The sequence below is a fragment of the Phodopus roborovskii genome, unplaced genomic scaffold, assembly GCF_943737965.1.
Source record: "Phodopus roborovskii unplaced genomic scaffold, PHOROB, whole genome shotgun sequence".
NCBI lineage: Eukaryota > Metazoa > Chordata > Mammalia > Rodentia > Cricetidae > Phodopus > Phodopus roborovskii.
The window spans coordinates 30,032,900-30,050,948 of NW_026126447.1; the positions used below are offsets into that span (position 1 = coordinate 30,032,900).

The window sequence follows — 18,049 nt, forward strand, 5'->3', positions numbered from 1 at the left end:
CTCGCTGTCCAAGTTTTAGCAATAGTCACAAATCCTACCCTTATGTCTACAACCTGAGGTGGCAGAGCCCAGACCCAAGTCGCAGTGAATACCACTCCGATGTACTTTCAAACTGTACCAGATATGGAAGTGATGGAGTGTAGATGGTAGATTAAGATGCTGTAACCACATGCTGAGGACCGGGAACAAGATACAAACCATTACATTTTGTGTGTTCCTGGAGTGGTTTGCATAGAATGCCATTCCCTTGGTGTTCTAAGAGCATCTGCTTGGTTAGAGTAAGACAGGCCTGATTGGAAAATAAAAAAACGTCAGAGCCAGAAGCCACCGGAGCTGCATGAGGGGGCTTGGGAAGAGAAGGAAATAAAATTGGGAGTACTTAATCATAAAGTAGGAGATTCTGAAATCCATTTATATGATGGGAATGATCATTTGATGATTTCAACAGGCAGCAATTCTCCAGATATTTCTTGGTATGGTGGAGATGGAGGGGCTACGAAAGGTGTGAACACACAAATATGGCCTTTATTCGTGGCTGCAACAGTGGCAGAGCTTAGCCTTGAAAGGTGGTGTGATGGGCCCTTCCTTAGTCCTTTAGAGAGGATGAAAGCATAGGAACTGGACCAGTGGCAGTGCCTCTAGGGAGAGCCCAGTGATGCTGGTGGGGGTGCCTCGGAAGAAAGTGGGAACGAGAAAAATATGTAAGTAAGAGCAGTTAGGAAGAGAAGTATTAAGGCCAGGAACTTGAAGAGCAGTAATAGCATTTGAATGAAAGGGAACAGGTGGAGGAGTGCTTTCATTTAAATGAGAAGGCCTCTTGGCTTTCTTACATTCAGTATTGTAATTAATGGTATTTTTGGTACAAGAGAGAAAGAGCCAAAGAGGAAAGACACTCCTCTGCTTAGATCCCAGTCACTGGAACTGGTTCTGGGGACAGTGAATCTAAAGTGACCTGCATCTCTCTTAGACATAGATCAGAGAGTCAACTTTGTATTATCTAGTATTTATTTGGGTAAGTGGATGTGTATAAATCCTGCAGCAGAAAGACCGAGGATGCAGAGGCAATCTGGAGAGATAGACCTATTTGGTAAGAAACGGTTAAGTCCAGCACTATCAGCAAAGGAGAGAACCAGTATCCATTGGCTGGGAAGGAAGCTGTTTAGCTGTGAGCTGTTGGCATATCTCAGAAGCAAGCTGGGAAAGGGGTCGAAAACTAGTATTACTAATGGATGAAAAGCTAAGGGGAAAATGACACTTTTTTTAAAAAAATCACGTGCTTTCTTAGAAACTAAAATTGCAGGATGGTTTGATCTGTTTATCCTTAGCAGCTAACTGGAGCTCAGCTGCAGCAGCAGGAGGCATCAGGCAGGCTGTGCAGCAGGAGGAGGTGTCAGGCAGAGTGTTAAATACAATATTCAGCATCCCAATAATGTGTCCATCAAAGAATAATAGAAAATACTTTTCTATTTAGGGGTTTGGGTTGCTTGCGATAAAATAAGTTTTTCTTCCAGTATAAAAAAAAAAAAAAAAAAAACAAAGAAAACAGGTTATCAAGTCAAAGGTCTCCCCTGTTACCAACTTTTGGAAGGCCTCAACTCCCTCTCTAATGGTAGAGCATTAACTCCACTGCCCACTCACAGCAGGTTGTCAGGAGGAAGCAGGATAATAGGCAATCTTTGCGACATACAAAAGGCCAAAGCAACATTTTTAATATCATCTAATGATGAAGTACAAATGGCTGCCAGCATAGAACAGAGTATGTGTTGCCTCTGGCAGTGATTCTAAACTTTTCAGTGTGGCCAAAAAAACATGGACAGGGCAGATCTGGGGGGAAGAAATGCCTATAAAATAAATATACTTTAATGGGAAAAGTCTGTTCCCATCCCCTTAGAAATCAGGCAAGTGGGAGTGAGGAGAAAGTTGAGCTCTTCCATTAAAAAGAACTTTCACATTTCTGCATGTGTACAGAACCATTGGTTATATGCACTGTGTGCAACTGTTTAGAATGTGACAGCCAGGATCCTTGAGCTGTGAAAGCAGTTCACACAGCATGTTCCACGCTCACCAATGAGCTGGTGATGTGGGTTTCCATCCCCACTAAAGAAAACCTCTTCTCCATTCATGCTATTGAGCATCAGCTGTATGCCAAAAACCCTTCTAAGTGCTAGGCTTTAGCACTTAGACAGGGGATAAAAGTTCCAAAGAGGAAGAGAGAGAACAAACAACACAGTATGTATGAAAGGCAGGTGATGTAAGACAATGATCCATCCCTACATGTTCAAACCCACGAAGCATCTATGCACAAGGAGCAGTGGGGGTAGCACGGCATGCAAGTGGGGAGCAAGACCTACCAGCCCTTTGACATCAGAGGAAGGCCCTGATGGTTGGGACCCAATGACTGGTAGGTAGAAGGACCAACTAAAGCAGCCTGGCGTGAGTGAGCAAGGTGAGGACAGTGAGGAAGAGAAGACCAGAGGCAAAGTTAGAGAGGTTATGAGGATGTAGTAGGGCCTTGGGAAGCTTGTAAACCAGGGTCAGGACTTGAACATTTCCTGCAAGTGAGACTGTGAGCAGAAGAAGGCCTCCTAAAGCCCAGATGTTAGGAGAAAATTGTGGAGGGCTTTGTTGAAATAGGTTGCCAGCAGAGGACCAAAAGCAGGACACGGTGGATGTAATAGGTGTCTTTTATGTGCCAGCCCCCATTCTAGACAGTACCAAGGTAAATGAAACAGATAAGAACTTTCATCCTGGTGGGAGTGGAAACCCAAGACAACAAAAGATAGGGACAACTGAAAGCTAGGGACCAGTAGATAGAATTGAGGACGCAGGACTGGGCAGAGTATGGTGGGGGAGCTATGGCAGTCACCCAGATGAGAGTTGGCCATGCGCTGACCTGGAGTAAGGGTGAGTAGAGGCTGTGAGAAGCTCTTGGACTCCAAGAATGTTCTAAAGATAGAGTTAATAAGCTTTGCAGGGGCATCTGAAGAGGGCTGAGAAGGAGAGAAATCAGAAATGGCCTGTAGGGTGTTTAGCCTGAACTCCGGAAAAGATGAACACAGGAAGACAGCAGGAGAAGCCATTCTGAGTGAGGGACAGACACTCTACTACACAGTTGAGTCCCTTAGACCTCCCAATGCTCAGGCGAAGTAAACTTGCAGCCAATGGTAACCCTGAGCAAGTTATAGAGCTTTTAAGGGTGCATCATCTTCTTTTTGTTTTTTGTTTGTTTGTTTGTTTTGTTTTGTTTTGGAAACATGGCTTCTCTGTGTAATAGCCCTGACTGCCCTGGAACTTGAACTATATACCAGTCTGGCCTCGAACTCACAGAGTTCCACCTGCCTCACCTCCTTCTGAGTGCTGGGATTAAAGGCGTGTGCCACCACCACTTGACCTGGTACATCATTTTCTTAATAAAGGACTCTTTTTCAAACATAAAATATGATATAAGAGGTTTACAAGAGGCTTCGTGTGGTGGCACATGACTTTAATCCTAGTACAACCGAGGCAGAGGCAGGTGGATCTCTGTGAGTTCAAGGCCACTCTGGTCTACATATTGAGTTCCAGCCAGCCATAATTACATAATGAGATTCCCCACCCCACCCCATTAAAAGAAAGAGAGAGAGATAGAGAGAGAGTTTTCTATAGCTCCTCATATAGTTTGGGAGTAGCTCATACCACAAAAAAATAGAATTTTCTGTATTTTTTTTTCTAAAGCAAAGATTGGCATCATAACATGGAATTAGAATGCGAAGGAGAAAACACTTTTAAATTATGGTAGGAGATAAAATATGCATATTCTCCTTTGTTAATTAATTAAAAATCAATTTAAGGTGCATAAAAAATCTCATAAGCATTTTTCTCCTCTATTCCTTCTTAGTTATGAACTTCTGATTTTTTTAAAACTAAAATTCTATTAAAATAGAAACATATAATAGCAAGTTACATTTATTGTTTATTTTTATGTCTCAAATGAATCTTGTATCGGTTTCATTCTGTAAATGAATATGCACTATAAAGGAGAGCATAACAATCATCTACCAGCAGAATGGAAATGTTTAAGCCTAAGAGTCAGCATATGTTCAGTGCCCTTTGGTGAACAGAGCTCTTTACCCATGTGTATTATTCTTCCTACCACTCCTTTGAGGTCAACATTTTATAGACAGGGCAACTGAATTGAGAAAGTGAAGGTTACCTTGCTCAGTACAATGTCCCGATGGTGGGATAGTGGGCCTGCCATGCTCTCTCTCTCTCTCTCTCTCTCTCTCTCTCTCTCTCTCTCTCTCTCTCTCTCTCTCTCTCTCTCTCTCTCTCTCCTTCCTCAGACTATAACTGAGTGGCTTTCCTAGTTAGGGTTTCTATTGCAGTGGTAGAACACCATGAACAAAAGCAACTTGGAGAAGAAGGGATTTACTTCAGCTCACAGTTCCACATCACAGTTCATGATAGAAGGAAGTCAGGGCAGGAAGTTAAGGCAGGAACCCAGAGGTAAGGACAGAAGCAGAGCCCATGGAAGAACACAATTTACTGGCTTACTCCTCATGGCTTGAGCAGCCTGCTTTCTTATTAACTCGGACCATTTGCCCACAGGTAGTACCACCCACAATGGGCTGGGCCCTCTTACATTAATCATTAATCAAAGTATTGCCCAAAGGCCAGTCTGGGGGCTAGGTGGGTTGGGGGGGTCTCAATGGAGGTTCCCTCTTTCCAGATGAGCAAGGCAGCTTAGGAAGGGGCACTTGAGCTTGAGAGGGACATCACAGACAGCTGAGCTCTCACCAGGGTGCAGGCAATTTATGAATCCCTTTCCTTGTGGTACCTCATTTTCCCCCTCACATTAGCTCATGGAGGAAAGCTTCTTGGTAAACTGATGGAGAAAGAGAAGACAAAATGAAGGGAGAAGGTAACTTTTTGAAGGCCATGCAACCAAGTGCTATGGAAATATGATTCATACTGAGCCACGTTGAAGCTGGAGTCCCTATGTTTTGCTGTGGCGTGAAACTCTGTGTAATAGCCCAAAGCTTCCCTTTCTAAGGCAGTAAAAACTCTATGTGGAGAAATGTAAAAGATCTTAGTGGTCACCTGTACTTATGAATGAATATGTCTCATTAGCAGAGGAAAGAAGGCATGAGGACTACCTCTTTTAGAGAATGGTAGACTATAGGTAAGTTAAAACCAAGTTAGTGGATTCACTTCACAAAGCACCTCTTCTACAACTGACAGCTAGACTATATTATCCTTTCCAGTTTTTAAAATGTTTACTTCATAAAATTCTCTTTGCCATAGAGTCCTGTAAATTTTTATAATGCCACATTCTTGTAACTTGTCAGCATAAGCAAGAAATAGAACAATCCCAAAGACTTCTTTGCCATTTTTACTCCCTCCCAAGTCAATGTCTGATGTGGAGCAAGATTTATTTTATCCTTTTTCCAAATTAACTTTAATATCTTTACTATCACTTCTGTTACCAGCATGTGTGTATGTATGTGTGGGAGTGAGAGACAGATAGACACAGAGACCATTTTGCTATGTAGCCCAGAATGGTCTGGAACTCACAGTGTAGCGCAAGCTAACCTGGAACTTTTATCACTCCCCTTCTCCTTAGTTCAGGGATTCCAGACATAAGCCACCACTCCAAGTTCTTCCATTATAGTCTATTCTTTATATTCTTCTGCATTACAGGGTCATTAATGAGGCCAGTCTTAGTGATGTGAAGAGACAATGGCCGTGGCAGCTTATTTTTAAAAGCTTTTAACTGGGGGCTTGCTTACAGTTGCAGAGGCTTAGTCTATGATCATCAATGGTGGTAGTCATGGTGCTGGAACAGGAGCTGAGAGCTTATGTCCTGAAGTGCGTGTATGTGAGAGAGAGATAGAGAGAGACAGAGACAGAGAGACAGAGAGAGAATTGGGAATGACATGAACTTTTGAAACCACAAATCCCACTCCTAGTGACAGACCCCCTCCAAAAGGGCCAACCTCCTTATTCTTCCTAAACAGTTCTGCCAACTGTGGACCAAGCTTTCAAGTATATGAGCCATTCTTATTCAAGCTACCACAAGGCCCAAGTACATAAAGTGTTTAGCCTATGAAAGAGTGACATCAGAAGAATCCAGTGTTCAATAGAGTATACTAAGATGACTGAGTAGCTATCTAGAAAAATATTTCTTCCGCAAAAATAGATTTCATTCGGGACCAAAACAGACAAAAATACATTAAAAGATTTAACTACACATCTTTTAAAACCACAGTACAGTTTTGTTTATAATATTTAAGAAAGGAAGGCCGCTAAAAAATATTTTATATATGCATACATACACACCTACATATGTACATACATACCCACCAAGCATCCATCAAAGAAAAAAACAGGCAAGTTCTGTACTAAAATTATCAAAAAGTATACCCAGAGCAAATTAAATATAACATGAAGAAAATATTTTCAGTATTTGTGACAAGAGACCAAGATACTTAATATATACTTTTCAAAGTTAGGATCAGAAAGACCAACAATTAAATAAATGCAAGAAGCCATATAAAGAAAGAAAGGAAAGACATTAGAAAGGCTTCTAATATACCTAAAGATTAGCAAAAATCAAAATATCTTAACATGATGTTGGCAAGCATATACCTATGGATAACAGGTCCCACCCAGGCCATTGGGGGGGCTTTAAATGGTTTAGCCTCTCCATAGAACAAGTGTGTGTGTGTGTGTGTGTGTGTGTGTAAAATTATATATAGCACTTATGCCACAAGTATTTGATATTTCTGCATAAAATCATAAACATATGCATATGTCTTCAATGTAAGCTACACATGTATTTGGATATATGAGCAAAGCTATACCTAAAGTATTCATTGAAGTATGAGCTATAATGGGAGACTGATAATTCCAACATCTACCAGTGTAATTGTTATGCATAGGGACTCTGTAAATGTAGACAAGTTTATTTGGACTCACAGAATAGCCTTTAAGATCTGCCTGTGTGATAGAGGGTCCTAAGAGGTATGACTTGTACTGAATGCTGCCTCAGAGGAAGGGATAGGAGTTAGTAACTGAGCTTACTAAAGGAAGGATTCAGAGCTATTGGGAGTGTCTCCTCTGATAGAAACAAATGATACTAAGGTTTTGATTTGCTCTTTTATAAAAATATAATTATTTCTTTATGGTAAAAAGTATTTGCCTAATGATCTTCTCATGGTCTTACTCATACACCAAATCCTTTGGCCCCTCACCCTAATAAGAAAATGCTCCATCTTCGATAAAGAGTAACATTTTCCCCTTCTGAGAGACTTCAAGATAAGGTCTACCTTTTGCTTACAGTCAGCATTGTTTAGACATCCCCCGCATACAGATGTATCATACTGTCTTCAATTTGTTAACAGTTTGCCAGAGCATTTGGTTTTGTATACAATCTGTTTTAATGTTTTCAGTTGCAAAAGGGGGTCAGCAAAATAGCTCAGTGGGTAAGGGTACTTGCCTTAAAGCCTGACAATGTGGGCCCCACACAATGGAAGGAGCCAGCTCCCACAAGTTGTTCTAAGACCTCTACACATATGCTGGGGAGTGTGCGCACACACACACACACACACACACACACACACACTACATAAATGACTTTTTAAAAAATGCTAATTGCAAAGGAAAAGAAAAAATGTTATTGAAGTCCAATCACTGGTTATTTCCAAATGCATAAGGTACAGTTATTGTAACTATGAGGCAGAATCGTAAGATCTCCTCTGAAGAAAATGAACCTGAGCTAGTGTTCAAACACAAGTCTTTGGGCTCCAAAACCCAGTGCTTTCTACTCAGCCAGGACACATAACATGTTGACAGGTATGATACTGTGATTTTTCTTTGAACATTCTAAAACACCCCATAAAAACATGTTTTTATTATTTCAAGAAAAAATAGTGCTGAATTAGATGAAAAAATTCAGGACACAGAGCAGGGGTTGGGATGAGAATTGAAGGGATGGGCAGCTCAGTGATAGAGTTCTTGTCCAATACACACAAGGTCCTGAGTTCAATTGAGAGAAGGGGCAGTCTTGAAAGGGGAATGGAAGGGAAGGCTGCATCCATGTGAATAGCCGTAACCAGTTTAAGTCTGTATTTGCCAGTGTTTCTTATTTCTTTTTTCCTTTTTGAGATGACACATGAGTTTTAAGAATTTCATTTTAGAGATAATGTATGGCATTGCAGGAAACTTCAAAAACATAGAAAAAGGTAAAAAGAGAGTTATGTTCTTCATAACCAACTACTATCATCACTTTACTTTTGCTCCCATCCTTTTGTAGTGTGTATTTATGCATGTATTTCATTTATAGACATACATGGAATGGTTTTGATCATATTGAATGTGATATCTATGTACCACTTTCTTAATTAAAATACTATACCTTGTTTATAAGACAGTTAAGAAATGCAGTTTTAACAGTACCTTCTTCCATTTAGAGATCCATTTTCACCGTCCTTGTGGGATAGGGCCTGGCACATCCTTGGACACATATTTTGGTCCTCGGGCCTCATCACCTCCATGGGCTGCAGTGCTGGAAGTAGGATTACAAAACAAGTGATAGCAACATTCCTCTTGGGATACTTTACCCAAGTGTTTGCAAGATTTCTGCAACTTATGCCCTTACAAATTGTGATAAGTCTCATTATAACATCACCTCTTAAGAGGTGTGAGTTCATTTTTAAATTAAGTTAAATTAAATTTCTTGTGAGTGTAATAAATGCCCTCGGTCTCAAATTTTGGAACAGTGAGCCGAGGGTAGATGATAGCACATTTTTCTTTCAATGTCTTCTCCCAAGGCACAGACTTACTGTCTTTCTGAAAATCTTTCACACCTCATTCTGGGCTGTGCTGTCAGGAGAGCAGCCTGTTCGACATTCAGATAAAGGGGAAGTACAGTAAATAACATGGATTATTGTTACCTCTTTACATACAGATATTTGGAGAGCTTAACTGGCTGCAAAGATCATCTTTCTAGTAGGAACCACATAAGGAAAGCTGAGCATGGTAACACTCCACAGGCTATAACAGAATTGTGAGTTTGAAGCCAGCCTGTGCTCCACACAGAGGCCCTGTCTTAAAACAATCAAATATCAAATAGATTCTAGATGCCACCCAGGATTCCTAGCTCTACCTTTATTTTCTACATAACACTGCCTTTTAAAATAAATTTTAAAAAGTAGTATTTATGTGTAGCATGAGTTCTAATAGGTCTTAATAAAAACTCAGAGTCAGACTAACTGCTGCTCAGACTGCCTCCTCAGACTGCTTCAGAATACCCTGAGCTCCTGTCTCTTCCCACCTTATATTCCTCTCTCTGCCAAGCCATATCCCTTTCTGTCTCCTTAGTGTTGAGATTAAAGGTGTGTCACTCCAAGTAATGGGATCACCTCTGTGTGAGCTTTGTTTCTCTTTTAGACAGAAATCAATCTCATATAGCCCAGGGTGGCCTTGAACTCACAGAGATCAGTCTGCTTCTGTCTCCCTAGTGCTCAGATTAAAGGTGTGTACCACCACTGCCTGGCCTCTAATGATAACTAGTATGGCTAGATTTGCACTCTGTCCTTCAGGCAAGCTTTTTTTGTGTTAGATCATAAACAAAATATCACCACATTTATGGTTTTCAAGTTTCACTTGTACTTGTTTTACTTAAGGTTAAAAATGACTAGAAGGACCAGTCATAGTGAGCTTTGCAGCCCAGGATGGTCTGTAACTTGTGATGGACCCTGACACTAGTCCACCACAAGTTACAGACCATTCTGGGCTGCATAGCAAGACCCTATCTAAGTGAAAAGAAAAAAAAGAAATGTCACTAGAAGGTATTCTAAAAGTACCCACCACCCCACTCTTCAGAGGTAGCCATTTAACTTATTTTCCAGTCATTTTGTTTGTAATTCAGCCCTAATTGAGAACATTATGTACATAAATGCATAGATGGGTATGCACAATAACATATTACAGCCCTGTAAGGTGATTTTTACTTCATATTACACACTTATTGTTATGTCATTAGTTACTATTTGAAGACACAGATGTCTCTAGAAAGCTCCATACAGTCCAGATTAGGCATTCCCTTGTAAGCTGGTTCCAGTTTGTAACTCTTATGGGCACTACTGTAATGAACATCTTGGAGCATAAATCTTTATCAGTATTTTATTGTCTGCCGAAGATAAATTCCCATGAGTAGGTTTCCAGAGTTACACAGCCTTCGGAGAGGTTACAGAAGCTTTTCTAGGGAGAATGGGCCAATATATTGATCTATGTTTCTTTTTTTAGCAAGCCCCAGCTGAATCCAGGGTCTGTTCCTAGTGCTGTTTAATATAACTTTTACCTGTGCCTATTCATACACAGACACTCCTTGAATCAATAAACATGTCCTGTCAATTGTACAATATGCAGCGTTGATACAAAAGTAAATGACAATTGCAGAATTTAGATTAGCCATGAGAAATCAATGGAAACAAAGCTTTTTCTCCTTTTCAATTATATGATAATTTAAAAAAAGAAAATTATGGTCGGTTTGAGTAGAAAGGTCCTGGAAACACGTGTGAGGAAGCACCATATTTTCACACACATTGAGCAATGCAAGGCCAAGCATCTTCAGTCTAAAAGTCCCTCCAGTCCCCTCTCTCTATGTACATGTTGTACACCTGTTCCTCCAACCTCCCTGCCAGCATGGAGAAGCCTCTGTACAACCAGAAGTCCCTAGAACAAAGCCACCGGGCTGTTTGACTCTTTCTATGCCTTTTGTGAGCTGTTGGCCCCAGACATATTGTGCACACTGTTATTGAAAACGTTAGTAATGCTAATGTATTAAAGTTAGAATTCATTAGCCTTCTGGGAAGGAAGCTTGTGGGTATGTTGTTCTATAATAACTTACCCATGATAGGAGTCTTTAATTTCATGCCCAGAGGGCTGTGCTTCTTTGTTGCAACTTGGTTGTGAAGACAAAAGATTGGCAGAGATAATAGGATGAGACAACCGACTGCACAGAGATTATCCAAATTGTGGACATTTGGAATAGTTATCTTCTAGGTTTCAAAAAAAATATGCAGGACCAACAATACCCATCCATGCATCGGAAGCTCTCTAAATCTCTGACTTTCAAAGGACTTAAAACACCTAATTCTATTCCCAGCTATGTGATACTAATAAGACACAATCATGTCCTGCATACTTGCTCATACCAATAGGTTTATTTGACTAAGGAACGCTCTGATATCCTCCAGCATCTTCTAGTGTCCTTGCTGCAATCTTCTGTTCAAATCCATAAATGAATTCAGTAGTAATGGTTTCCTTTATAAATTAGCTCATCTCTTTTCTCATAGTTTCAGTATTCTTAAAAATTAATTTTTCCTTATCCATTCCCCCCCTCCCCATTACACACACACACACTATGAAACATGATAGGAAGTTAAAATTCTTGGACACTATTTAATGAGGTGTTTTAATTTACAGCTTATCAACCTCCTTCATGGTCCAGTGTTGCTGAGAATCAATTGTTAATATTGCATTTAAGTTTGTATTTCTGAACTTGCTTTGGTTACCCTTGTTCCAGTAACTAGCACATTCCCTGGAGAAGTTGTAAAACACAAGGGTCTTTTGAATGAAACTAACGTTTTGAGGAAAAGCCCAAAGTGAGTTTCAGAAAACAAGAGAATGTGAGAGCTATGCACTGTTGTGCGAGACAAGAAGGATAAGGTCCCAAGTGGGGTCTCATCTGACTGTTGTGCTAGGAACCAAAATATATTCTTTGTTTATTCTATAACTTATTTCTTCCTTTTAAAGGAAAATTAACTTCACAGACCTCTTCCCCTGCATTTTTCAAACATTCAGGTTTCCAACCCTTCAAAATCAGCCTTCTCTTTGCAAATGACAAAACATCATTTTGAGGTTGCATCCTCCCTCCCCAGCTCATGCTACCTCCTCTGGGATGCCCTGTTTCCAGGAAGCTGTCAACCCCACTCCCTCACACACATCTCAAAAGCCATCTCCATCTCTTCTAAAACTTCTTCCTTTTCCTCTTACAGCACATCACTGTCTTTTAACGGCCCACAGATTATCTGTATTACTTTGAGACTCTCATAGTCGTTTTCTAAACTTTCATTCCCTCAGTAGATGCTGACATCTGAGGATAGCAAGCATCTTTGTCACCTTTGTGTGCAACAGTGTGCAGAACAGAGTCTGGCATATGGCAAGTGTGCACATAAGCATCTTTTGGGGGAGAGAACATATGACTACGTTAAAATAACTCTCTGGTGGACTCCAGACTTTAAACTTGGTGGATCTAAGCAAATGAAGAAAGAGAATATTTGCCACTCTCATGAAGTTAGTGTCTTTGATGAAACAAGACACAAATTTCCAGCAGGTGGGCCAACCTGCAAGGGTTGATTCTAGCATCTGGAAGCAAATTCAGAATCTCAAAGTTCACCTGATCTCTTGCATTATTTTTTCCTGCCAAAGGATCCCACCCTTGTGCTTATTTGTCCCCAGCCACCACCAGCAAGCAGCTCAGCCCCGAGGAAACCCCACCATTCAGTTTCCTTGGAGAGGCTCTGGATGCAGACCAATCCTAATTTGCAGTCATACAGAAACCCAGTCATCTCACAGAAACCCAGACTTTCTTCATTTTCCCCTTTCATATCGCATTTCAGTTGCTAAACTAAACCTTAAAACCATCTACCTAGTTCCAAAGAAGCAGCATGAATTGAGCTTGCTAATTTGTCAGATTTGGGAGATCATATGTGAAATATCAGTTGACTTTGATACAGATATCCTAACAGTAACATCTTTGTAGTCTCCTCCCTCCTCGCTCGCCCCCCCCCCAAGGACAGGATAGTGAAAACCACCGTTTAAAAATATACCTGCCAAATTCTTAGCAGCATGAGCACGTGTCACTGGGTCAGGGTTGCTGCAGCCAGCACTAACTCATCTGGAGATGCTGTTGCTTCTTTGCTTATCCACATGTGTCCCCTTGTTCTTATTCAAAAAAAAGAAAACACGAGGCCAGAACACCATCTGTAACTATTTACTGTACCCATTGCTGACTTAGAAGCTAAGTCCTCAGGGATGCCTGTAGAGGTGTGAAGAGCAGTGTCGGTGGAGCCTCTGATTCAGACAGACACACACACACACACACACACACACACACACACACACACACAGAGCCCCTTTGTTCCTACAACGGCAAGAGTGTCCCTGTCCTTTGTGAAAGAGTATGGGATTAGACACACATAGGAAAAGGAGGACCTCTGCAGAATGTGGGGGGGGGGAACTACAACTATAATTTTAATTTTTAATTTTCGTACTTGACTATGTGGTAAAGGCCCAGCTAAAATTCTTGGATAATATGAAGCAATACACCAGATAAAGGGGGAAATGTCATCAGATAGTGCAAAAAAGAGCTGGTGGCAGATTCTAAGGAAACAGTCTTCCACAGTGTTAGGAGAATTGGACATGGCCATGTCAGTAAGGGGTCTGGACACAAAAGACAAACACTTTATTTCAGAAGCCCCCAAATACATAGTAATTCTATTTTAAACAAAGACTTTAAAAATAAGATTCTGTGGCTAAAATGGAACCCTGTAGAAGTCATGAAGGCTGTCAATAGTAACCGTCGTTTCTCCTTCAAAATGTCTACAGCAATCCCTCAATATCTGTTTTCCAGATTTCAGAATTTCCCAGAGCTCTTCCCACAGCATCTGATTTTCGGTCTTATGAAATAGGGCAAAAATTATCAAGACAGCTATGCATATGCTATAACAGCATTGTAACACTGTTATGTGTCATTAATTGCCACATCGCCCATCTTTTCATGATGTTCTGTTAATTTTGGAAACTCTTGCCTGTGTGTGTATAATTGATTTGCTATGACATATGTTTATTTTTTAACTTCCAGCTGAGGTTTTGCTCAGTAATACAAGTCCCTGATTCCATGGTTTCATTGAAGGAAATCAAATTCAACTTCTGTCATATCTTTTCAGGAACTAACATCCTATTAGAGTTTAGCTTCTTCCTGTTATAGCTCTATAGACATCAGAATCTCTCCTCCCTCCCTCCTTCCCTGGCTTTTCTGTGTATGTAAGTGTGCCCAGAAGCTACCTTTCTGTAGACTCATGTTTCCTAGGTACTAAACTACAGATTTGACATCCAAACTCCTTAGGGTAAATACACACTGCCACCTTCACCTTTCTCCACACACACACCACCACTGTCTTTTTTTTTTTTTTAATAAGCAGATTAAACTCTAGCATATGAGTAGCCCGTTAGAACATTAGAACATGAAAAGCCTTCTGAGTTGTCCTGAAAACTAGATTGTGATTTGTCTAAAGAAAGGGAAATAAACAACTATTCCTTTCCTGGTAATTCTGAGTAGCAAAGTTGTTTGTATACTAAGTTCATTTACTTCATTCAAAGAAATGATGTCCTACCTCATTCCTTTCTCCCTGTCACTAAGACTAGGGTATATCTATGTTGTGGAATATTAGTTTAAGATGCGCTACATTCATTTATGCTGTAAAATATTTGTTTAATGATCCAAAGATGTGTTGCATTCTTTTATGTTGTGTTTTTTTAACTCTGCAAAGCTGTGTTACTTTGCCTGCCTGAAATACCTGATTGGTCTAATAAAGAGCTAAATGTCCAATAGGTTGGCAGGAAAGAGAAATAGGAGGTACTGCCAGACAGAATAAATAGAAGGAGAAAGGTAGGCTTGGAAGAAGAGAGAGGATTGAGAAAAGGAGCAGGAGAAGAGGGTGCCAGGGCCAGCCACCCAGCCACACAGCCACACAGACAGCCAAGAAGTAAGAATGAAAGAATGATGTATTAAATAGAGAAAGATAAAAAGCCCAGAGGCAAACCATAAAGAGAAATGGGATAATTTAAGTTTAAAAAGCAGGCTAGAAACAAGACATGCTAAGGCCAGGCATTCATAAGTAAAAATATGTCTCTGTGTATCTATTTGGGATCTGGATGGTGGGCCCTCAAAGAGTTTTTAAAAAAAAAAAACTACATCTCTCTCTACCCCAGAGCACATGTTTAACATACAGAATACATTTTGCAAATATCCTGCACATTCTAATTTGGCTCATGGGCATATAAAACAAGTTAAAAGTAATAATGTCAATATTTAAGTCAAGCAAAAATAGGTGATGGGACATACTACAACAGTCTTTCCAAACTAAGCCAGTTTCTGGTGATCAGTGTATCAAAACCCACATACATACCCCAACATGTATGCTGAGGTCAGTTAGTGTGCTTGTTTGGGAAGTTACCAGTATGTCAAAAGTGTTATAAGAAAATCTGCTGTGTGCCTTTGCTAAATAGCTGTGCATTGCACACTGTTTCACCAGGACCATCAGACTAAGGGTTCCCACTATAGTACAGTATGATTCACATAGCTTCAGAATCCAGACACCCCTCTATACACTTCTGTACCTGTGCAAGCCACCTACCTATTCACAAATGAAAAGTCATTTCAATGCTAGCTTCCTTCTTGTCTCTCTTTCCCATCCTTTCTGTATTCTTGAAACTGGTAACTATACTGCCAGGTAACTACTATAATCCATATTTTCCATATAAAGTATATTCCCTAGAAAATATCAAAGCAAAGTCATAGGCTAAGAAGCACAAGTAACTCAAGCTGAATGTAGAACTAGCTGTCAGCTCAAACTTGCCTGGTTAGAAGTTGGTCCAGATTCCAATTATTGGGCAGTATGACACAACCCATCCTCATCCTTCTATGTAAAACAAGTATTGAATGAAGGCTGCTTGAACAATCCTATCCCTACCTCAGAGGGCTCTGGGGTTCCTCCTGCGTTCAGCACTTTAACTGTGTCTCAGCTAATGTGACCATCATAGACCTGTCTGAATGGCTCATCTCTTACCAGCATAACCAACAGGACTTGGGCCCAAATTGGTAGTAATTACATCCCTGGATGTCTTTAAGACTGGGAACAAGAAATGAATTGGCCTGGCAGAAACTAGGAAGTCTTTTTTCCCCCTTAGATGAAATATATCTAGAGTTAGTTTTAAAAATTTGCTTTTAAATTTAGAAATCACAGCTAGCTCAGAAGTAGAAATAGGTCCTCTTACAGAAGACCCTGGCTTCATCTCCAGCACCCATGTCAGGCAGTTGACAAACCACCCACCACCTGGAACTTCAACTCCTGGGATTTCCATATATGTATATTCTCTCTCTCCTTCTCTCTCTCTCCCTCTCTCTCTCCTTCTCTCCCTCTCCCTCTCTCTCCCACACACACACACACACAGAGAATTAAAAACAAATAAAAGTTATAATTAAATAACAATCTAAAGATTCTAGAACAAACAAAGAATGTGAACTAAATCTTGGAGTTTGTGGTAAAGTGAATTTGTGGAACACCTAAAGTTGCATTTGGCCTTGGAGCTCACAAAAAGTCCCTGACTTTCTTTTCTACGTCAAAGAAGCTCAAAAACATTAAAACAGCAAACCTCGCATGCATAGTGAGGATAGTGAACTCTAATGTGATAACCACAGTCCTGAAGAGAGCTCAGTTTGTGCCCTGCAGAAAGGTCCTAGGAAGGAAAAGTGGCAACGTGGAGGTTTTCAGTACAGGTGGCATCCTAAGGGTTCTAGACACTCCGCTGGGCCTATAAAGGCTGCTTGCCCTAGCTGGGCTTTCACGTCCTTCCTGGAAACCTCCTTCATTCCTTCCTAAGACCCCTCTTCCACCTCCAGCTGTGGAGTCCCAGAAGTGGTTTGTGACTGGTCCAAGTGTAGCAGTTGAGAAAGCATGGCTATAAAATGAACTGTGCCCCTCCGTTTCCTATTTCATTCCTTTCTCCCTGTCGCTAAGACCAGGGTGCCTATCTCTACCCCAGAGCTCGTGTTTAACATATAAAGTACACTTTGCAAATGTCCTGCATGTTCTAATTTGGATGATTGGAGGGGAAAATATCTCCTCTGAGCACCAATTTCATGTCATTTAACCTTAGCGGTCCCTGGGAACCAATCCCTGCCCACCCCTCCCTTTGCTAGCCAGATCCTTTGCTAGCTCCAGTGTTTGCATTAATCAGCTGCATAGGCTCAGAGACTGTGTGTTTTGGTGTTGTTTGTGTGTGCAATCTCGTGCTGCTTCCTGAACGCATGTGTCCCTTCCCTTCACAGCCTACTCGACACCCAGCACCTCCCCCGCAAACCGATTCGTCAGTGTTGGACCACGGGATCCAAGCTTTGTAAATATCCCTCAACAGACACAGGTGGGCCGCTCTCATCTTTTCTGTATGTGGTGCAGCTTGTTTGATTTATCAAGTGCAGTTTAATGTGTCTTGGGACACCCCAGGCCACATGCGCCAGCTACCCTTCAGTTCCTTTCCTCCTGACCCCATGCCTCCGAGCCCAGTAGTCATGTTTTTTCTGTGTTCTCTGGAACCATAGACAATGTCCCTGGGATCTTTGCTTATGATATTGGGGTAGGCGATGGGGGTTTCTGGGCCAGACTGCGTTTGCCATGGCAAGTTAAGGTTGCTAGGCTAGACTGTGTGTATTCCCTCTTTGAGGCAGCCATGGCTGTCTAGCTATAAGCAGACAGACGTGCGCCCCATGGAACCTGGTTTCCATGGTATCAGAGCACATGTGGGGAGGGAGACCAGCCACTCCTCTCATTTTATTGCCCCAGGAAACTGGTAAACTTTCTAAAAGGAAAGAGGGTGGGTGGGGACAAAGGGTTTCTAAGCTCTTTATTAAGTTACTGATGCTGGTTCCACGGAGGTCATTGCTGGCTACTGGGAGGCAAGGTGTTGTGAGTGGGAGGGGCTAAGCAGAAAGTCATATTGAGGTGGCTGTTTAAGAGTAGAGACAGAATACCCAGAGCTGGCTGAGCATAAGAGAAAGTTGGATTTGTGTAGACTAAGAAGAGCTCTTTACACATGTTTGAAGTGACTTCTGTCCCAAGGTTTATGTGTAGACTTTTGTGAAATAGAACCAGGCCCAAGTCTGAAGAATAAACTACTCTTCCATTTCCTAACTAGAATATAACTATGCACTTTCCTAATTGAC

General features: G+C 41.1%; 1 protein-coding gene across 10 annotated transcripts in view; it reads left to right on the top strand.

Annotated features, from left to right (window-relative positions):
* The window catches only part of Nfia (nuclear factor I A), a 527,054-nt gene that overhangs the window by 480,395 nt on the left and 28,610 nt on the right, over positions 1 to 18,049 (top strand). For 8 of the 10 annotated variants that reach the window (XM_051188198.1, XM_051188194.1, XM_051188195.1 and 5 more), the window contains one exon: positions 17,159 to 17,250. The exons of the other annotated variants lie outside the window; for them this stretch is intronic. In XM_051188198.1, coding sequence (XP_051044155.1) covers positions 17,159 to 17,250 — 92 coding nt within the window. The remainder of the gene's footprint in view (positions 1 to 17,158; positions 17,251 to 18,049) is intronic. 10 annotated transcript variants of the gene reach the window in all.